General features: G+C 28.8%; 1 protein-coding gene and 2 long non-coding RNA genes across 3 annotated transcripts; 2 read left to right on the forward strand and 1 right to left on the reverse strand.

Annotated features, from left to right (window-relative positions):
- The first annotated feature begins 2,081 nt into the window (after positions 1 to 2,081).
- LOC109798898 (uncharacterized) lies at positions 2,082 to 2,814 on the forward strand. Its single transcript, XR_002239821.2, has 2 exons — positions 2,082 to 2,229; positions 2,483 to 2,814. It is a non-coding gene; the product is annotated as an uncharacterized LOC109798898 (long non-coding RNA).
- A 5,076-nt stretch (positions 2,815 to 7,890) lies between these two features.
- On the forward strand, positions 7,891 to 17,437 carry LOC114916183 (uncharacterized). The gene is made up of 2 exons (XR_014433417.1): positions 7,891 to 9,734; positions 10,224 to 17,437. It is a non-coding gene; the product is annotated as an uncharacterized LOC114916183 (long non-coding RNA).
- Positions 14,665 to 18,688, reverse strand: LOC109796011 (ribosome biogenesis protein BRX1 homolog 2). The gene is made up of 9 exons (XM_020355611.3): positions 18,555 to 18,688; positions 18,244 to 18,470; positions 17,908 to 18,049; positions 17,353 to 17,431; positions 17,021 to 17,145; positions 16,440 to 16,541; positions 15,284 to 15,352; positions 15,092 to 15,190; positions 14,665 to 14,999 (listed from the first exon to the last, which is right to left on the reverse strand). The coding sequence occupies exons 2-9, from the start codon at positions 18,450 to 18,452 to the stop codon at positions 14,868 to 14,870; spliced, it is 957 nt and encodes a 318-aa protein (XP_020211200.1). The 5' UTR covers positions 18,453 to 18,470; positions 18,555 to 18,688; the 3' UTR covers positions 14,665 to 14,867.
- Between the last annotated feature and the right edge of the window lie 5,109 nt (positions 18,689 to 23,797).

Genomic DNA, 23,797 nt, shown 5'->3' on the forward strand with positions numbered 1-23,797 from the left:
TAGTTCAACAGTCTAAAACATGCAAAAAAAAATAGAGGGTAAAATAGGAAAGTAAGTAATAAATATTTTTGAAAACTAAAATATCAATGATTTCCTTAAGTCCCGTGCAAAACCTTAAACGACTATGAAAAAAAAACGGAGGGAGTACCATTTTCAGTTACTTTTATTATGAAAAAATCTTTTAATTAATTGGAGTATATCTCTATTAAATAATATATATATAGAATAAATTAAATTTTTAATCATCCTATAAAGTTTAATGTGTTATTTTGATCTTTAATTTTTAATTTCCTAATTTTAATTCTTTAAATTTATGAAATTTATTTTTGATTTTTCTTTACTAAATATTTACTTATTGATCATTAAAATTTTAATGTTTATCATAACATGACATTAAATAAATGGTACAATAAATAATATTTAATAATATTTAGTCTAAATTATATTTTTAGTTTTTATTTTTATTTTATTTTTATCATATTTATCACTTTTATGAGATAAAAAAAATTAAAAATTTAATCTAAATATTATTAAATATTAATTTTTATGTTATATAATAAATATTAGATTATAATCAACATTATAATTATAACGATCGACAAAGATACTAAAATTACAAATTTTATAGAATTTTTATTACTTTATTAGCATTGATGACGCGTGCGTGGATACAAGGATGACCCTAAACATGAATTGGTGGGTGATTGCTAGGAATAGAAATAGGTCATGTCTTAAATAGGAGTTTATGATTTGACCTTTTTAAAATCTAATGTGACCTAATTAATAAAAAGATCAAGTTTATATTTTTAAAAAAGTTTATTTATATAAAAATGTTAGATTTAGACTTATAGAAAAAACTATTAAGCTTAATAGGTCAACCTATTTATTTATATAATATAATAAAAAATTAATATATACTATTAAAATATAAACAAATAAATAAATTTTAAATAAAAATAAATTATCAATATTAAATTTTTTTTATATAATTATTATTTTTATTATAGATTTATAAGTTTGAATTGTTTCTTCAACAAAAAATGATTCAATTTTTCTCCTATATTTATTTTAAAATTTTAATTTTAAAAATATTGAGTAAACTATATTTTAAAATTGATTTGGTTGATTTTTAAAAATTAATTGGCTTATGGATCCTATTTCTTGTATCAAGTGTGTATCCTAGTTCTGTATTTTGTAAACAGGGTGGAGTAGCATAACACTATTCGTAACTTTTTCTATTTCTCAACACTTCTGTATTTGGGTTTGGCACCCCTAGTGCCTCCTTAATACAAATTTCTCTTAGCTGATCAAAAAAAAAAAAGTTTATTCACTTAATTAACATTAATAATTTAAATATTTAACAAGTCCTTTCAGACTTTAAAAGAGTCAGATCAGACTTATAAAAAAAGTCTATGATAAATGTTATTTAATAATTTTAATAGGACAAATTTAGGCTTTAATTTGGTAGAACAAACTCAGCGTATATATTTAAAGTATGGTCTAATCTGACCTATTTCTATTACTAGCGATTGCTCCAGGTCCCATTGTTGGAGAGACACCAAAATAAATGTTATTTAGTCTATATATTATAAAAATAATTTTTTTATGAATAAATTATATAAAAATGTATTAGAGAAAATAAATTAATTGTGAATAAGTAATAAAAAATGCAAGTGTAGATTAATCTTTAATTGTTAGCTTTTGGATATTGCATGAATCATGTTCATGGATCAAAAGAATCAATAATTATATTTCATACTAGTCAACAAAATTTTACCCATAATTTTAGAGAAAAAAAATCAATAATATTAAATATAAAGAATAAAATATGATATGTTATTAAAAAAAATTTCTCTTGATGTAATATTTCTAAGTGTTAATGTAAAATCATAAATAAGAATTATTTTTAAATTTTTCTTTTTTTTATTTCTAATTTTTCTGTAATTCTCTCTTTATTTTTTAAATTATGATCTATTTTATTCTTTTAAAATTTTAAAATCAATTTGTGAATCAACACCTGTTCAGCACACGTTTTTTTTTTTTTTTGTGTTACCATAAAAAAAAAAACTCAAGTCCACCTATATATATTCTTTTATTTGGATCAACCAATGTACAACCATTTCAAGAGTTCAAGTTAAAAAAATCGTGTTGGAGCATATATCATCATGAAGCTACCAAACACTTTTTTACTTGTGTTGGTTTTGTTTGCTCTCTTGAGTCACACTTATGGTATATTATCAGAAATTTATTTTTTTAGAATTAATTGATGTTCTCTTTTTTGTCATCCATAAGAGTTTTGAATAGAGATATGCTTAGATAAATTTTCCATAAAAAAACTATATGAATTACTTTTGCAAACTGCATATTGCGAAGATAACGTTAGTTATATTTTGTTAACGTGTTTTAACAAAAATATAAGTGGGGTATTGTGATACATATGATGTGAGTAATGGTATTAATTTTTTGTTGTTTATAATGATAGGAAAAATCCAGTTTTGCCCTAAAGAGATGACTTTTGATGGGTCATGTCCACTTGGAACTTCAGGACAAAGCTGTTTTTCTGAGTTTCTTGCAAGACTGGGAGCAAGTGCCATGCCAATGCATTGCAATTGTAAAGATCTTACTTCCCAACATCAACGCGCATGCACTTGTGACGTTGTTTGTGGCTCATGAATCATGATCACATCCACAATCTTAATGCATATCATGTAGGGAAAATAAAATGTGTAGATGATCTTATAGCCATCACACACACCCAATGTTTCAGTTATTTATAGTTCATGTTATTTTCAATTTAATTATATCTGTTTCGCTCTTGATTTTGTTTTTCTTCATTTTTTAACATTCATGTTTCGTTCCAATTGCTATGCCTTGTTTGGATATACGTTGGAGGGAGGCTTATCCTACGTTTATGCAACTAAATTAACTCTTTCGTTACTTTTTCCATTCAACTTAGCGGAGGAGAAGCATTGACATCAAAAGTTGTTAAAGGAATAATATATAGCAATACACAAAGAAAAGAAAAGAAATCAAATAATTTACTTTAATAAATATTATTATTTAATAATGTTATCAAAATAAAATAAAATAAAAACTTGATTCAATAACATTATTCAAATAAAATAAAAATGTTATTTAGTAAAATTATTCCAATTAATTTATTTAATAGTATTATTAAAATAAAATAAAATAAATAATTTAATTTAATAACATCATTAAAATAAAAAAAATAAGTAATTTTATTGTAATAAAGTTAGTTTATTCTCTTTGTTTTTAATAATGTTACTCATTAATCTAAATTTAAAAAATTAATTCAAATTAAATAGTATTTTTGACATTACTTTAATGGTAAGACGTCTAATTAAACTTATTGGTTAAGAAATATCAAATTATCAATAAGGTTTAAATCGTGTAATTTTAAAATTTAAAAAATAACATTTTATTTTAAAATAGAGAAACTAAATTATAAATTAACAAAATTAGAGAGATCACAACTTACAAGAACCATTTAGCTTTTTTCTTTTTTCTTTTTAAATTTTGGAAAGCTTATTTATATTTTTAAAAATTAAATTTTTGTATTTTAATTATTATGTAATTTGGAACTATGTATTAACTTAATCTCTAATAATCTAAATTTTTTAGGCTTAAATATATTTTTAGTCTCTATAACATTGATGATTTTGATTTTGATCCCTCTAATATTTTTTTTTTGTTTTTCATCCTCCTAAAACTTATAAATATTTTTTTTAATTCTTATAAAATGATTAAATTTTGATTTTGATCTCTGTAAATTTTTTTTTTTAATTTTTATTATCCTTTTAAAATCTAAATCAATTACTTTTAGTTCCTAATGATCATTTTAAAATAGATATTAAGACTTATAAATTTTTTAAGAATATTAAATATCAATATAAAATCAATAATGTCGTAAATAACACTTAAGATTATTATTTAACTTTTTAATAAATAAAAAATAGTTAAAAAATAATCACATAAAAATAAGGGCTAAAAATAATAATTTTAATTTTACAAAAATAAAAAATAAAGAAAACTTTTTATAAAAAAGTATTAATTTTATAAAAAATAAAAATATATTTAAATCAATTTTTTATGAAAAAAAAACAAAAACTGAACTTGTACTAATATTTAGATATAATACATTGATGTTCCGGGTCTATGTATGGATTCTACCTTTTAGTGAATTGGATGATTTGGTATTCGATGGGATGCCCAACAAATAACAAGGAAGGTGCGAAGACATGTCAGTGATGTCACCACAATCGAAAAGCACAGAAAACATTTCATACGTTAATTAATAAAACAAGAAAAATGTGACACCCAGTCAGCAGTGGAGATCATGTTGGTGTTGCTATCTCTCACTTGTCTCCCACTCATCTCCACTAATGCCCTTCCTGTTTTCCCTTAGACTTCTTCTATCCACTTTCTTTCAACTTTATCATAATTTTAACAAACATTTCACAACACATCTTTTACAAATTATTATTTTACATTCCATCAACTCTGAAACAAGACTCCATATTTAAAAAGTGTTTGTAACTTTATTTTCTATTGTTTTTATGTTATTAGCAAGTAAAAAACGAACTAACTTCCGAGATGCCACGTCTTTTGTTTATTTATTTATTATTTTTTTTGTATCATAGTCTAATGTGACAATTTTTTTTTCCATGAGAACATATAGAAGGCGTGTAACTCATGTTGATGTATATTATTTCTTATTTTCATGTTGAAGTTGGGCCATAATGTTGCCCATGCCAACTACCCCTTTCTTCCCCCAACAATCAACATACCATATGATAAAATAGGTCGGCTATGCTAGCCGCTCATGTTTGTATTTTGTATCTTATAAAGTTACTTTAAAATAAGACTATATTTAGCTTAACTAGCTTATTTTTTTATTTAAACCATTTTTAATTAAAAAGATAGATAAAATGAATAAATAAAAAAAGTTGATGGCTAAATGAAGGCGAGGTACAGAGATAAAAAGGGTGTAGATAAACTAACCGCAGATGGTCCATCACTTTTGAGCACGGTTAGAACATTAACATTTGAACATATATATAAAAAAAAAAAAAAAAAATTGATTGATAATTATTATGTAATATCATTATAAGTTCAGCTGTTTAAAAATAGTCACTTTTAAAATTAATAATCAGCTGCCGCATACCAAGGTGGAAAAAGATAGGAGACAGGTGGCTTGTGTTAGTTGTATTAGGAGGAAAGAAAACGGTGTTATTGGATAACATGAAAAGGTTCAAAGAGCATCAATTTCTGGGGTTTAGGAACCTGTTTTTGTTTTTGTTTTTTTTGGCTTACAATTACATGAATTAACACTCACGACATTATATCAATTACCTTATAATTAGCTAACTAACTTTAGTGCTAGTATCGAGAAACTCATGTGATTTAACTCATTATCTGTCAAATTATAATACTTTAAGATTTTATTATTAATTATATATTATTTGAATAAATATTTGGGCTAGTTTTTATAATTGTATTTTATTGATATAAATAAGTGAGTTTTAATTATGATATATTTTTATTAATACATGTATATAATTATACGGTTTTATTAATTATTTTACTTTATTGTTTTGAAGAAAGGAAAAGAGAATTATTATTAAATATTTTAATCGATTAAGTTGAGGGAGGGATTAAGTTTTTAAAAGGAGTTATGTCAGTTTTTTTTTCATGCTTCTTATTTTTATGCTTTAAGTTATGAAGAACTGAGGAGAGAACTATAGACTGTAAAAGATTATTCAAGAGATCTACTCCTTTTGTTGAGCATTCATCAAGGTAAAGAGATGTGAGTAATTTTGCTTGGACGTGAGATAATTATTAAGTAATAAGATTGATCTCCAATCCTTGTTTTGTCGTACGTTGTAAGAGAGAAAATCTCAATTTGTATATATTCTTTTTGTCTTTGAAATGACTCTTCAACTCTTTTATTGATGTTATTTGTATGTATGTATGTATGGTTAATTTTGTATATAAAATTGATTTGGTATGATTTAAGTTGCTTGTGGGTTCCTTTGAAAATCTTAAGGGAATGCAATTGAGTCATATTGTGTGACTAGTAAGGATGGCAACAGGACGAGTCGGGTACGAATTTCATGATACCCGTCCCCGTTCTCGCGAGTCAAACCCATTCCCGTCCCTGTCTCCGTACCCGTCGAGTGTATAATTTTCATCCTTATTCCCATATAGGTATATTTGCCTACAGGTACAGGTAAATTTGACATCTCTATGTATAAGTAGTGAGTAGTAGTAGTATGTAATTATGTGAGATTCACGCCTTTTTGATGGATAACATAATTCTTTGAAATGTTTTACCAATTGAAATGACAAATTGAAACTCTTGTGCATAAATGGTAAAATTCGCATTTTTATAGGTTTTGGTTTCCTAATACGATTTTGAGCATCAGTTGCATCTCATCGGGTGCCATTGTGTCCATGAGTAGAGTTAGCTCTTTGTGCCACTCATGTTGGACGTGAGTTGATCCTTTTCGGGCATGGGAGCTCCCTATGGCTATTTTGCCAAGCATGAATTGAGTCACATTAGACATAGGTTGGTCACTGTCGAGTTGCCTGTTACCTTACTCCTTGTGGTAGCTTGTGATGAATGATGTGGTTGTTCCTTATACTCCTTGATGATCATGAATTGAATGTGGATTGTATTGTTGTGAATGATTGAATGATGCAAATGGTATCTAATTGGCAAATCGTTGTAATAATAAATTGTTTGAGTATGTACATTGAAAACATAATATAACATTGTCTTGTGTGACATGTATCATATGCACTCAAATTGACAAATCGACAAATTGATACATATATACATTATATATATATATATGTTGGGATTCAAACAAGTCCCACATTGATAAAATAATACAACAAATAACAACTTATATAATACAAACATACTTCAATGATTGAGAGGCCTTTTGGGTGATGACCAAAAGCAAAACCGTGAGGGCTAAGGCTCAAAGCGGACAATATCTCATCATTGTGGAGTATGTTTGTGTAATAACCTTATAAAAACAACCTCATAAAATATCCTCTCAGACAAATACCATAAAAATAACCCCAACAATATATTGTGATTGCCATCACATACATATAAATCATAGTCTATGTTCATTGCATCTGATCATGTGTGAATGCATTGTTTATGGAGTGATTGAGACGAATGAAATATAGTGAATGATTTATTGATACCTTATTGTGAATATTTAATTGTATATGAATGCATTATAAGGATGTATCTATTATGTTATGTGTGTTTGACTATCCGACCTTGTTTCACGTCATGAGTTAGAGTGCAATATTTCTTACTCCCTTTTGTTTCTATGTTATCCTTTTGTATGTTGTTGCAGGTGAGGCTTATCCGGACATTGATGATGTCGGTAATGAGACTTGGTTCTTATTTTAGGAAGTGCTCTAATATGATATGTGATATCAACACATATATTATAATTGTTCCTTTTTATTGTTATTTATTTCTAGGACATGATGTTATACTACTGATAATGTTTTATATTTTGATGTCTTATTTCCATATTGATAAGAGGAGTTTTTATGTGATATTCTCTGTCAATCTTAATTTTACCCCGTTAACTGTTATGCATAAATCCAATTTTAAATTAAGAAGGCATTTATATTATGTATTGTTTCATGTGAAGTAGAAGATGTCACACAAACTCTCAAGATATTAATATTCATGTTTAATGAAGAAGAACAAATTGATAGAAATTTTTTATTTTATAATTTGGCATTTATAATTAAATTTTGAACCAAATTAAATTCAACAACCGGACAAAAACATGCCATTGATTTAAAAATAACATTATCAGAACAAAACTCCTTAAATTTATAAGGTGTTGTAAAATTTTTCAAAATGAAAAAAAATAGAACATTTTATTTATTTATTTGATTGAAAGTAAAAAAAAAAACGTTAACATTACTTTTACTTATTTGATGTAATTAAAAATTGAAAAATATGTATATAAAAATTGTGAAAACATCAATGTTTCTTCATTTTATATCATTAAAAAGAATATTTTCGTAATCTTGATAAACAAGTTCTGAAAACCCACTTCTCTCTCTTTCTTTTCGTGATATCAGAGAAAGAATTATGATATGACGCCTCTCGTTATTTTTCTTTTCATGTCAATTCAAATGATTGAAAATTTTCTTTCGTGTGTGGTGGTGTTCTTTATTTATGCTTTCATTGATTCGTTCCGTCCAATTAATTGCTTGATGAGATTGTGCCTTAATTAGACTACTTCTCTCTTATATAGAATACTAGTCTCTTATATATGAAGCAAGTTTGACATAAATCATATATATGAAGCAAGTTTGTCAAATCAAATTACAAGAGAAAAAGGGTAGAAACTTGCGTTTTCTTTCATGCCATTTTCTTCGATTGGAGACTGATTTTAAAGGAAGGGTTTGCGTGATTAATTGTGTCATGAACTAGTTTAACTTCGAACTCAAAACCAATTTTTGTGATAAATATATACAACCACACCTCCATAATAAATTAGTTAAATCCAAATTAATAATAATATTTTTTTGCCCTCTCTTCTTTCTAAAGTATATTTAATGTTCCGGGTGAGGATTTAACAACTCCTGCAGTTTCCATGATCCAACAATATCCATAGCCTTGCTTCAAGAAAAGGGAATAGAAGAAAAGATTGATGCTATGCAAAAAAAAAAACAAAAAAAATTTGAACACTATACCATATCCATTTCATTCTCTTCAATCAATTACATCATATCTCGCAGATTCAACAAGAGTTTAATGAGCTACAAAATTGTATTCATTTATATAACTAATGGATCAAAATTAAACCAGAAAAACAAGGAAAACACTGTGAAATAGTTGGTCTGAATAGCACTGAATTTAGTTCCATTAAACAATGTCTCATATTTAAGTTTTGTAAAAAAAAAAGTAATGAAGAAAGGAGACTCCACTATAGTTAAAAAGTTTGAAGAAGACGGTGTTTATGACTCAGACTCAGACTCTGATCCAGTGTGGGCTGTGGATGGAACTGGCTTGGCCAAAAAAGTGGGGTTGCTCTCACCAGCCATGATCACAACAATCTTTGGCTCTGAAACATTATTATTCACCATCTTGGGTGCTTTCTCTTCATCACTAGCTGAGTCGGAAGAATAGTATTTTCTACGATAAGAACAAGCTAGGATGAGCAATGCAACTGCAATCACTGCAAGAATGAAGGCTAAGCCACCAAAGAGGTAGGGAATTGGAGAACTCAAGTTTCTGAAATCATTTGCTCTTGGTCCACCCATGGTTGAGTTCATTTTTTCACTTCTATTTGGTTTTTTTGAAGATGGGTTTCAGTGTTTGTTATTGGGATGGGATGATATGGATGAGATAGAATTTAACCAATTTATAGTACAAAAGTACAAGTGATGGATCCTAAAATAAATCATGAAGTGGGAGGAGGTAATTACCTAAATGCCCATGTATTATTTGTGAATGATATATATATATATTTTTTGAGGTTGTCTGAAGCTTCAAATCTCATTAATTGTCGATTATTTGTTGTGTTTGGAGCATCATTTCGTGGAACGTTTCTTATGCAAAGTTTCTAGGATTTGTAACTCCTGTATCTTGTCCAAAGGAGGGCCTCCGGAACCGGAAGGTTGTCTCAACAAGCTTTTGGTCAGTTTTGTGTCAATAGATGGTATGTCCATCTCTAAATACTTTTCTATCTAATCTGATACCAATTATGTTTTGTTTGAAAATTGGGAGAGAGAAAAAAAAATAGAATTAAGAAAACAAATAAAATGAAAAACATATTTGTTTGGATTCTGAAATTAAAAAGAAAACAATTGAAAGAATTCCTTTCCACTTGTTTAGATGAGTAGAAAATAAATAAATGAATTAGATTCTATTTGGATAAAAATAAGAAGTAATTTTTTTTAGAGATTCTTTATAAAAAAAATTGATATTTTGTTAATAATTAATCTTCTGTTAAATAACTTGATTATTTTATTAATGACTAGTCTTTACTTAAAGAACTTAATTATCTATGGTGAGATTTTTTTAAGTATAATTTCTTTTTCAGAATATTGAGACGTGATATTTTACTTAGAAAATCTGAAGATGGTTTTATTAAAATTAACGAAATGCTGGTTAATATTTACTTGCTTAATACCTAATGAAAAATTAGTTTAAAGAAAATGAGGAAACAGTTGGTGTAGCAGTGGCAACATCAACATGGATGATTCATGTTTTATGGAAGAAGCAACCAACACGAAAAGGAGGAAGAAGAAATTAGAAATTACTTCACCATTCGATTCTCTTTTAAGGCCCCACTAAACGTGTCCGTGCAATTTAAGGTACATACCATTTTCTTTCATTCTTAAGAAGCGTTTTTTTTTTCCTCTTTTAATGAGATGTATGCCTTTTGAATTTGTAATTTATACAATTTTTTTTAATGCATTCGATATAATAATCTTTTTTTAGTATTAATGGCCTTACTCAGTAGAAAGATGACAAAAAAAAAATCAATTTTTAAGGTTTAATATAACGAAAAATTTAGTTTTACGTGTATTTTGGGAAATATTTTTTTCCCTAGATTCAGCTGTTTTTGTTGGAACTAAAAATTGTTTGTAAAATAAGTTTATTGTTTAGAACAACAGCTAGAATTTGTTAACAGTTTTTTTTCTTCTTGAAAAGTAAGTTATTTTTATGAATATGAAAGTTTGAAACTTATAATTATTTTTCAAGCTTATCTACTTTGATTTATTACATAAAAACTGATTTTTTTATTTATTAAATTCAAATGAAATTAAGTATTTTTAAATTATTTTTCAACATATTTATTCAAACAAAAATTCATTTCAATTATAACAATAATCTATTATACACATAATTAATTATTAAAATAATCTAATTTTCACATCTTTCTCAAACACACCCTGAGTGGCATAGTTGTTTTTATAGAGAATGATTATTAATTAGAATCATTAATGTATTAAAATGTATTTATAAAAACAGCTTTATAAAATTGTTTAAAGAGAAAAGTAATATATTTTATTAATAAACGAAAATCAAGAATTCTAACATGATTAGTAGATAACTATAAAACATAATATATAAACTTATTTTTTTTTCTTTTTTTATCTTCTTAAAAGTGCTTATTTAAAGTATTTATGTCATTTTTAACATTTTTCCAAATCCTTACACAATTAAACAAGAGAAACAAATTTAACTAAAAATTTAACACAAGTGGTTAATATACTAAATTCAAAGTCAAATTATTGAGACAATGTTTGAATTCGATTTTGGACAAAATCAATTTTTAATTAAATTTTACTTATCTTTTATCAAAACATTGGTGCGAAATCAAAGAAAAATATATTTCTTCCCAATTATTTTTTCTCCTACCAAATAACCTAAAAAATCGTTTCACCATTTAACAAAACATTAAATTTACGAGAAAGTGCAATATTAAATTATTTCAGAAATAATTGTAAAAAAATTAAAAACAAGTTAATGCGGATATATGTTATGTACTGTTTAATTATTTTTGTTTTTCAAGTAACAAATTTACAGAATCAGCTACACTGTTCAAGAGGGAACATGAAGATCTTTAGCTAAAACGGCGGTGCATCTATTCATCCGAATAATGATTGAACACAACACACTAGTCCATCCTTTTAGATCAAAAACACCTTTTACACAATTCAATGTCAAGTGGAAACATGAACATCTTTATAGCTAAAACAATGGCAGCGCACCAATTTTATTTTTTTTCTTCATGAATATCTTCTAATTTATTAAGTAAGAGACTTATCTTTTCGGTATCGTCACCTGTTAGATTTTTACAAACAATGATTATAGATTATACACAACAATTGTCATAATGAATTTACAATACCTCATACTTAAAGAAAAAGATAAAAAGACCTTTTATATATAAATTATGTTATTCATATAATAATTTATACAATTTTTTTCTTTCGTGTATTTCTCTTTGACACATCATTTATTGTATCATTATTTTCTCTCTCTCTTAGTTAGAAACAATTAACATTTCTCTGTTCATATTCAGAGTCAAACATACTGTTTTAATCAGGAAAAAAAGTGGAACCTGATTTAATGCAAAATATGTCAGCAAGTTAGAACTTCAATTATTATGCCCTGGCATTACAAAACAATGGACAAACACATAATGGGCTTAGTGTGTTTTTTAATCGAGGCAGCTAGGTAACAACTTTAATTATGTGATAGATTGTGCTCTAACATGACAAAACTGTGGACTAACACATAATGGATTATGTAGATTTGGTGTTTTATTAATGGGGTTATGTGGAAAATAGAATGAAGATGGAGTTAATGATCACTCACAAGGTGGATTAAGGTGAGGAGAAAGCAAAAAATTTTGTGGGGTAAATTGGTTTAAAATAACTGAGTGGGAGTGGTTGATGGAGGGGTCCTTGTCCTTCAGACTTATGAACAGATCAGGTAAAGAAATTTGTTGGAGGACCACACAGCACTCACATATTCTATTATTCTAAGTCCACATAAAAATATTTAAATATATGTGACGATAGCGTGATGATAAGATGTATCAGTCCTTGTGTTAGAACCAAATAAAACCAATTGGAACAAGGGGGCAAAGAAATGGTGATTGGATTTTTGGTTTGAGAGTTAAAATTGGAATATGTTCTGTTCCTTTTGGAGTTACATGAGGCCACCATTTATTTTATGACCGTGACTTTAAGTGCTAACCAAAGACTACTCTTCTAGAAAAGTGGTTCTTATAAAAAATTTGGGATCAAATCAGAGAATTATTACTCATGATTGAGGTGTATCATATCTATTGATCTAGCTAAAGGACAAATATGTTGTGGTTAAAGTTGAGATTCACAAATAATGTGCCCATGGCAGACTCGGAATCCATTATGTAATTGTATAACATTTCAGGATTGGATCCTAAAGCATATTGAATTGTTGAAGCACTAATTTCCATGAATCTAAAACTTTGTAAAATAAAAATCCTATAGCTTAATGGAATGGTTTTTGGGTCCACATGAAACTTTTAGGGAAAGAAAATTTAGGTTTTGTCATACATGATCCATTGTATTTGGTAGTGTTTACCTTTGTATCACTGAAGCTTTGAACTGTTTGAAGTGCTATGTTATGCATTATGAAGCTTATGCAATCTCGGCAAATGTTTTCAATTTCTTTTTTGGTATATTTCTATTCTTTACCCCAATTTATACATTATTGTAAGTTGTTTGAAGTGCTTCCATTTGGCAAGCAAAGCCATGAATCAGAGTGAAAGGTTTTGGATTTTGTTGTTGGCAGGATAACCAGCGGGACATGGTAAAGTAATGTTACAGATAAGACTCTTGGTGGTGTCATAAAAACTCACAGAAATATTCGTGATTAACAGATGAACATATTCCTAAATTCCAAATTTTTTATTCACTTAAATGAAAAGGAACAAAAAAAATAAATTCAAATTCAATTTTGTTATGTGTTTTTAATAGTAAACATTTTAGAACAGATGCAATAAAAAGTCCATTGACAAATGAAAAATGCAAATTGAGCTGATTTTTAGCTTTTGGTTAATGGTAATTGAGCTAATTAAAGTTGGGTAAATCTAAAATTGTTTGCCTAAAACCGATTATATGCCATAGATAGGCCATGTCAACCTTTCAATTACAACTCAAGATTTTCAAAAATATTAGTTATTATAATATTACTATTGATTGAATTTGTGTTGCTAGATTGTTTGCACCACTAGATATATTAAACAATACATACTCCAAAGACAACCAAAATAAAACGTGTGGACCAAAAATTCTTTTTTGGGGGAGAAAAAGAATACAGTTCATACCCTAAACTGACTAAATACTGCTTCTATACTTAGAAGTAGCTGTGCCAATTTAATTACACCGACTTGGAATATGATTTTTGAGATTGTGACGTGACATACACCCATGTGTATTGTCATAAGGGACAGAGCATTGTGTACTATACACTCATTTGTTAATTGTTAGGACAATAGAATTTGTCGGTGGAATTTTCTTCGACTTATTATTTCTTACATGCTTCTAAATTACTTTTCTATCATAAAATGAAGAAAATTCATTTTATTTCGAGCAAGTCAATTTTAACCAAAAAAAAAAAGAAAGAACTGTGTACGTATTATTATATTTCACACGAAATAGCATATCGACAAGTTTCAAATTTTGATTAGCTAAATTATTATAAGCGTCTCAAAATATATTGCAAATTCTTAAAATAGACCATAGCTTTAATTCAACATTTTTAAACATTTGGACATTGTTGGGGACTTAAAAAAATTGAATATAAAACATCGCGTAGCATAAAAAATTGGCAAGAAAAAAAAAATTTCTTCCATCGACTGCTTGTCATATAGTGTTGAAATAAAACAAAAATGAAGGAAACTTGTTAATGGTTTAGTTTGGTGCATTCTTCAAAATTCCAATAGTGGTACTACAGGATGTGGACCATAACAAATCCAATCTCAGGCCCAAAACTTAAACCTTCTAAGACAAAATTTAATTTCCACCAAATCAATGTATTTTAAGAGAATAACCAGCACCCACTAGAACTACAAAAAAATAACATCATAGAATCACAAAGGTCTCCCTTTTTCATAAACAAAAATAAAGCCTATATCTCCAACTGAACATATAAAAATCAATTCACATCAAAATCTGCTACAAATCATCAGCTGCCAACTTAAATATACCATTTCACAATGAAATGGATGATATAAGGTGAAATATAAATTTTTCTTACTTTTTTGTGGTAGCTGCAATTGTATTTAAAATCAATCTTTCCACATATCTGCAAACTCATCAGGCTCCAGAGGATTAGACATCTCATGCATTTTCCTCCTTGTCTTGGCTTTGACCTTCTTTGCAAACTTTCCAACTTTCTTCTTTTTCTCCAAAGCTCGAATCTACAAGAACCAGCAACCGATGACAATATAGTTATTATCACTATAAAGCATGGGAAATTATAAGTATAGATGAAAAATACATTAGTCAGTACCTGATTTGGTGACACGTAGAACGGATTCTCATATAAAGTAGGGCCTCCAAAACTGCCACCAAATATTTTAATTGGGTTCAAGCAGAACCGTGGACCGACCTAAACAAGTAGTTTCAACAGGTTAAATGGATATTAGAAATTGACATATCAAAATATAAATATAAATATATAACAAATAACAAATTTTCAGACCTCAATCAATGTCATTTTATCAAGGCCTCCTCTAGGCAATTTGTCTGTCTCATTATGATGAACAGAGATCTGCAAGGGATAAAAGATGTATGTGACATTGCTAGGCATCAGCAGCAAGCAGATTATGAGACAATACTATGGCACGGAAAAGTCAGGTTCACATGTTACCAATGGGTTAACATTTATGTACTTGCAGAAATCACATCGATATCTCATTGAATTTATAAAGAAACCCTCACTATAATATGAAATAACTAAACTTAAATTCATTAGCTTAATATTAAGTGATCAAATGCATTTGCAGGTAGGCAGCAGCAACCTGGAACATAAGACATGCATACTTATATCAAGTATGCATTTTAGAGTAAACATCCAGTGTTTATTTAACCTCTGTTTCCCCCACGTGGTTGGATACATTCCCAACTCTAACCTACCCAACCTCAGTTTAACATCTGTGCATAAGAGCCGAGGATTGACAAGTTACAGATAGGAGTCTTTTGAACAACTCTAAGAATAACAATTGTCCACTAATGACTATTTCACAAGTATAATACAAATGACCCAATATGCTGGTTTAGTGTCCTACAACAAATGAGTAAAACATCTATTGCAGGCTCGCACAACAACCAAACCAAAATCAAAACTTGATTCAATAATCACTGATTTGGTAAGAGAGACCATAATTAAACGAATAAAGTGGATCAGTAACATGACTCATTAAACATTACATGCTTTCCATATTACTATAAGGATTCATTTTTTATCTATTGCTACCTCAGGGAGTTTTGCACTATCAGTAATCCATATAGAACCAGTTACTCGAAACAGAAAATCAGTTGAAAGCTTACCCTGTAAGCTGAGTAAATAATACCAAAGTGGAACATCATAACTCATTTAAAAATAAAATGTTTTACATTGGTAGTAGTTCAAATTTAAACTCTTATCATAATGGACCATTATCCTCTGTCTTCAAAGTTGTGTTTTTCATACTGAAGTCTAGAGAATAGAAACTCTGATTGATTCCATAAAATTGAAAGTAGAGAATAGAAACTCTGATTGATTTCACATAATAAGGAAAAGTTTAAATTTTTCAACTCAAAATTAATGCAATAGGTAGAGGACATTCTTTACATCTTGTGCAAATACAAACACAAACCTGGTAATTCCGGAACCAAATGTGGTCATCAACTATTGAGAAAACAAAAACGTGATCATGGAAAGGCTTAGCCTTTCTGTGGTCCTTTGGTGTTTCAAATATCTGAATAAAAGAAAGAAATAGTATATCAGCAATAATCAAGTACATAACTCGGACAAGAGTATCAGAAATACATATAAATGTGCACTGGAACATATGCACGGAACAGATCACCTCATCCTACTCAATTTAAACTACGTAAATAGATGGACATAACAATAAAGATTAATAGAATTTTCTCTGATCAGTAACAACAAATTAAAAAGTAGTCTTTGGCAGGTATATGATAACCACAGTATAACATCCCAAATACATCGGGAAAGAGCGCATGAAACAATTTTTAATTAGGCTAGCAATTCATAGCGTACAACACCATATAGCAACAAACTAAGATGAAATTATCAAAGTAACCTATACTTTATATGAAAATGAACAGAGTGTAATCAACATGAGGTTTAGAGATTTACTAAATTATTTTTATCATATGAAACTAGATGGAAAAAAAGAAATACTACTTGCAAGTAAATAAACCAACCACATACCTGTAACAACATCTCCTTTAACAGTTTCCAATGTGCATCTTTTTCAAAATTTTCTGAAAATGTCAAAATAGGACGAGAACCACTTAAATGATTGCCCGTGAGCTTCAATTCCTCCATTGTGTGAACTGGAAAGTATTGGAGGGAAAGGAGAAATCAGTAAAAGTATGTATAACAGAAATAGTTGAGAGAGAGAAACACAAAAAAATCATAATCTAACAGTGAGAATGAGTAACGTCTAGAGTATACATTGCAGAGATCAAAACTCTACATCATCAAAGCAAGCAGATTAGTATTGCATTAACTTTAAGACAATAAACAGATGAGAATATTACCAGCACTAACTAAAAATTTTACAGATGGGCCATTGGGGCATTTTGCCATCCAGAGATAAAGATCTTTTGACTTCCGGCACTGAAATTCATATATAGAAAAGGCAAGGAGAAGACTGATCAGAATATAACAAGTTGACCAGACTGAACTCAAAGTCATGACCAGGTATTAGTGATAAATATTACTATATGGAAAAACAAAAATGGGAACAGGGCAGGACGGACATATTATGCTTTAAAGTAGATAGAACACAAATCTTTAAAATAAAATAAAAAAAACAATCACATTTAATCCTATCAGTAAAAGGAAGTTAGTTATCATACCGAGATGAAACTGAAAGTAGCCAACAATATCATATCACACAGAAATAACATCACAAACATTTGTGACCAAAAAAATAATTCCTTAAACTATAAGCATGCTTTAAAATTTCTAGTCCAACAATAGCATAAACATAGTGCATATACAAATCTAGCGAACAACAGCATCACACATCAAACCCAATTTAAAGTAAAGGACGACACTGAAAAACCTTGCGACATATATACGCGAAATACCTCAAAAAATAAACAAGAGGAACAATTTTTGAGCTCAACGAGCTCGTTGAGGGTGGCGCCTTTAGTTTCCTTTGATTCAACCTTGTTATCCTTCTTGCAATGAGGCAAAAGTGACACCAAGTTCAACATCAAATGCCGGTACCTATAATTTGACGAAGAAAAAAAAATTCCACTCCATGAATATCATATACAAAAACTAACCCACAAGACAAATAAAATTTCTCTGTTCTAAAAATTTACATATCAAGACGGCATTTTTCTTATATTTCTTTTTTATCTAACAAAACAAACACAAAATCTGTAACTACAAGATATTAAGTATGTATTTGGTTGTACCTGTAATTGATGCGCCTAGAGCAAGTGACCAACACCTTCTCTTTGTTCCTAAAGAAAGGTGAATCAACATTATCCTCAACTTCATTATTGACTTGATTCTTATCCTTCCACCCCAGAAGGGTCCTAGCAGGTCTCTCTGGAGCAACTTCTTCCTTTTTGGGCTGCGCCACACCTTCACCTCTCTCACTGTGCTTTCTCTTCTTCCCCATTCTTTTTTTCTTCAATATCTGCCATACCCAACAGCCAAAATCACGAAAAAATAAAAACTTGGCACTGACCCATTTATTAATTGTTTCAGAGAATGAACTTACCTGCAGAGGAAAGAGATGAGGCTCGAACTTCGCCGGCGGTGCCACGAATGAATGAGTTGCGGCAATGGCGGCAAAGGGTTTTTTCTACTTCCTAGAAGGACTGTGGTTTAGTTGGGCCATTTATAACCCAGTTTTGGCCCTATTCAGATGGACTCATCAAAAACCCAGCTGTTTGGTTTTAACGGGCTGTGGGCCCAAGCGTTTCGATTTCGTAGGCTTCTTTGGAGAACTGGGCCTCCTCGTTTAGTGACAATACACTATAAATCAATTACACAAAGCATAATATGTATGATTTTTATGTAGTTTTCTACACTATTGGTGCATAAATTGTTTTCTCTGTTGAAAAATTACATGTACAACAATTTAATTTCATTAACCGAAGTGTTAACTTCCTCTATCAAGTACGGATTATATAATTAATACTAATATTGGATTAAAAAAGTATTAGTAAAATTGTAAAATAAAAAATGGCATTCTATAAATTTTAGCGATAAACATTGTCAATTAAAAGTCTTTATATTATTTAGGGGTGTCAAATGGATTGGGCCGACATAGCCCATATAAACTACTATTTATAAAGGGATGAGTTCAATCTGTCATGATATTTTGTGGTTTACTTATTCTGTGACTTGACGACTTAATTTGTTAGGCCAAACAAATTAACCAAATTTATTTTATTTTATTATTTTTATTTAAGTTTTTTTAGAAAAATAAAAAAAATACCAAAAATAGGTTTGATAAATTTTGAACCTATAAATTATTGAGTTAATCACCTATACACTGTCAGTGTAAAGTTTTTTTACACTGGCAACCAATTATATCTTTTAATTATGTCATGTCACTATAAACACATTTACTTTTAAGAGTGACATGATATAATTAAAAGATATAATTGGTTGTCAATATAAAAAAAATTTACACTGACAGTATATAAGTGATTAACTCTAAATTATTATTAACCTAATTCATTTTCACTACAACAAAATAGATTTTTAGTGGCATTTAATACGACTTTTAGTCGCAATAAAAATTGCTACAAAGTCTTTTAACGGCATTTTCACATTAGTCATTGTATGCAGTGTCGCTAAAACATTTAGCGGCAATTATTTTAAATGCTGGTAAAAACCTTATAATGGTCGAAAAAAGTGTATAACTTTTTGTAATATTTTTTACTTTCTAGTCGATGTGGGACTTGTAAGATGAGTACAAATACTCTTTAATTATTTTATCTCTAGTTGATGTGAGACTTGTAAGATGAAGATTTTCTTTTCTTATTTTTTTAATTACCTTATTTCTAGTTGATGTGGAACTTATAAGATAAAGATTGTCTTCTACTTATATATATATATATATATTATATTTTTTTATATTTTTAATTATCTTATCAATAGTAGGTCTCATATCAAGTTTAGGAAACTATTGAGTTTGATAATGGTGAGTAATCTCATACCAACTTAGGATAGTAAGTTATAGGTTTAACTTAACCCTACAAAACACACTTGTAAGGTGAGAGTTATCATCTATTTATATACTCATTAATTATCTTATTTCTAGTCAATGTGGGACTAAAGTTTTTCTTAATATAATTGTTGCTAATAGTAAATTTTGATGTGATATAAATACATTTTTAGTGACCATTATATATTAGTCATTAATACTTTTATTAAATAATAAAATAAAAACAATTAATTTATTACCGTTAAATAATTGTCGGTAAAAATAAATTTTGTTGTAGTGTTTCGAGCCATTATTTTTGGAATCTTGTTTGTCCTATCAATCGTCGAACTAGTCCATTATATCAATTCATTCCTTACACCTTTGATACTATTAACCAATATAAAATTTTCTTTAGTATGACTTTTAATATAATTATTATATAATTTAACAAACTTATTATAATGGTATATGATTGAATAATAGAATAAAAATGTTTTATATTGTCAAAGAATATTATTTATTCTAAATTATATAGTTTTTTTTCATGCCATGGGAAAAATAATATATTCAACTGAAAAAAAAGAAGAAAAAAACGCATTCGAGCATACTTTTATACTTCTTGGCGCATAGTTATCAATTTGTGTAATTAAGTTGGATGTGAGGGTAATGTCAAAGGCGTAAGGATCAAACCCGGAATAGATAAATTATCTATTGTGAATAAATAAGAAATAATGAATGACTTAAGGGCTTACTTTGAAATATGATCATGGGAATTAGTGAATTACACTTACATTTGTATGTGTTGCTTTTAAAAGTAAAACAACCTCCTTTGTCGACTCGTTTTTCATTGTGCATCATTTTCCTCCATATACATATATGGTGGACACGTACCATATTTCATCAATTATTGGGACACTTTTGTCACTGATTTTATGCTACTTTATTGCTAGAATAGAAACTATATTCTATACAAGAGTTTGTGGACATATATTTGCATGCAGCCGGAATTAGTTTCTTAGATTGTGTGATCTTAAAGCAAAAGCAACATATTTGGCCACGATTCACTGTGCTTTGGGGCCACACACATGTTTGCTTTACAAGGTTGAAGCAACTCTTTCATCTAGATAAAGAACCCTTTTCCTTTTAAAGCTATATATTATATATATGTAGTTAGTTTATTTTGAGTAACATAAATGATATAATAATTTTATATAGAATGAAATACAAGCCTACAATGAAAACGCAAAAAAATCTGGTTATACGTTAGATATTACTCGGTGTTGTTTTCGACTTTAGAATCAATTTCGCGGGTGCAAGTACCTGTCTGCGTGAAGTTTGAGAGACATGCAGACCATAACAAAGGGTATCAATCCTTGTACATATGTAACAATAACCTCCACGAGTACTACTTGAATTGTATCTCAAGCCCTTCATAAAATAGAAAAAGTGCAGCCACTTTTGAGGACCACTATGCGACTGAGTAGTAAAAGTATTTGAACTAAGAAACTTATGAAGACAACTTTATTGATGTATGACACAAGTTTATTTCTCTTGGTTTTTTAATAGGATGATCCTAACTAGTATCCTAGTAGGATTACTACTTAAGATGATCCTATTAAAAAAAAGTATGAAGTGTAAATCGATGATACTATAATTAAATACTTGTTTACACGACCTTGTGCATGCTTTCCACAAATTGCCGATGCTAGTAGATGTATTAGTGATTTTAGCTGGTGCTGATTTGTCGTAATTCATTGGAAGATGAGTATACTTTACATTAAAATAGTAACCATACAACTTAGTAAATGAAAATACTCATCACTAACTTCTTCTGGCATAGTAGAGAAATAATATTCGAATCTGTAACCCCTTTGCTCTAATATATATCATTGCTTTGGAGTCATGGAATGTTGAAAAGAATGGTGACTGCTATCACGCTCGTAATGTGTAGCAAATAACATAGCAGATATTGATTATGCAAATATTCATGGACCACATGCGTCAACGGTTTGATTCAAAATTTCTGATCACCACATTGGAATATAGCAACCTCATGCAAAAAGTGCATGGGAACTTTGTTATAGCAATTTCAATTTACTGTACGAAATATACTACTTGGGAAGAGGACAAAACATTACCTTTTTACTGCGCTGAGGGTCATATTGATTCCTCTCCATCACATCTTATTGAAAGAAAATCTTATATTACATATCCGAATATTTCATCTGAGATGGAAATTGAAGCATTAGCATGATATTTCTTCAACTATTGATTTATTCTTCAATATCTTCTCCTTTTGCCGGTCCAAATTTTATCTGTAGAATAAAATAATCAAGAGCCAGGTTAAAGCTGAAGTTTTAAAAGTAAGTTCATGCATTTTGTATATGGTAATTGATTAATCCATCAACTATTGTGCATAGCTTTTCCAAAAGTACTTTGGCATGTATTGTCAGAAGACAATCATCATTTAACCTCTCTTTTCTTCTTTTAGAATATGTTATAAAAGCATATTTGACTTGTCTAAAATAACCAAGTGCGTGTTAGAGGATAAAATAGAGATGGGAACGGGACTTGGCGGTTAATAGTAAATATGTCCCGTCTAGATGAAAATTGGTCTCATACCCACTCTATATCCGCGCGGGTATTTATTAAGCGGGTATCCATGAATTTTTTGAATACCCACAGATATTTATGGATATCCATGAAAATTTATAAATTTTTTAAGAAATTAAAAAAATTATATTACAAATAATTTTAAGTTTATATTTAATGTAATTGAAATATTAAAAATAAAAATTTAATATTAATTTTAAATTTATTTTTAACGTTAATTTTGTTGAAATAATAATAAAAATGCAAGATAATCAATAACTTAAAATATATCTATCTCACAAGTAAGTGAAAGTCTCGTCACAAAACTACAATAATTCAATCTCATAATTTCAAACGAAAGTAAACAACTTAAAATACATAAATCTTATAAGTCCAATCAAAGTTAGAAAATTAATAAAATTACATCCAACATAATAATTCTGTAACATGCTTAACAAATATTAGTAACTTATTCATCAACCTCACCTTTGTAAGAAAATAAGATGAGAGAGTGTAGTTTTAGGGTTATATGTGGTACAAAGATAATTAGGATATTTAAGAAACATTATTAAACGGGTACCCGCAGGTATGAATATCATCATACCCGCCCCCGCCCCCGCCCCCGCCCCATTTATAAACGGGTAAAAAATTATCTGTTTCCATTATCCGCAGGTACCCAATTAGCCTATCAATTTATTATCCATAACAGATTTTATCCACAGATACCCCACAAGTGCGGGTATTTTTGCCATCTGTAGGATAAAGTGTGCTTACAGTAGTCAATTAGAAAATAAACAATTGAATATCATAAAATATGGGTACATATACGACAAACTCTGAAGTTGTTACATTCTTAATTAGGGATGGCAACGGGGCGGGTCGGGTACGGGTTTCATGATACCCGTCCCTGTTCCCGCGAGTTAAACTCATCCCCGTCCCCGTACCCGTCGGATATGTGATTTTCATCTCCATCCCCGTCCTCGTCGGGTATCGAGTATACCCGTACCCGTCAATTTTTTTATTTTTTATTTTTTATAAAAAATATGATATTTTTAAATTTTTTTTTATTATATTATAATTATAATTAAGTTATTTCTCTATCTCATTTTATAATAAATAATCACACATAAAAAAATATTAAAATTCCTTAATATAATTAAATTGAAAGTTGATATTAAATTAAAAATGTAAACAGGGACGGGTACGAGGACGGG

The sequence above is a fragment of the Cajanus cajan genome, chromosome 4 (genome assembly GCF_000230855.2).
Source record: "Cajanus cajan strain Asha chromosome 4, NIPB_CcT2T_4, whole genome shotgun sequence".
NCBI classification, from domain to species: Eukaryota; Viridiplantae; Streptophyta; class Magnoliopsida; order Fabales; family Fabaceae; genus Cajanus; species Cajanus cajan.

Bases quoted from the DNA above. Each gene is read 5' to 3' on its own strand.
- LOC109796011 (XM_020355611.3), bottom strand. From the start codon at position 18,452: ATGGGGAAGAAGAGAAAGCACAGTGAGAGAGGTGAAGGTGTGGCGCAG. The intron at 17,432-17,907 runs GTATTTCGCGTA...TATGAATTTCAG, and splicing joins CCTCTTGTTTATTTTTTGAG to TGCCGGAAGTCAAAAGATCT. The intron at 15,191-15,283 runs GTCTGAAAATTT...CTACTTGTTTAG, and splicing joins ATAAAATGACATTGATTGAG to GTCGGTCCACGGTTCTGCTT.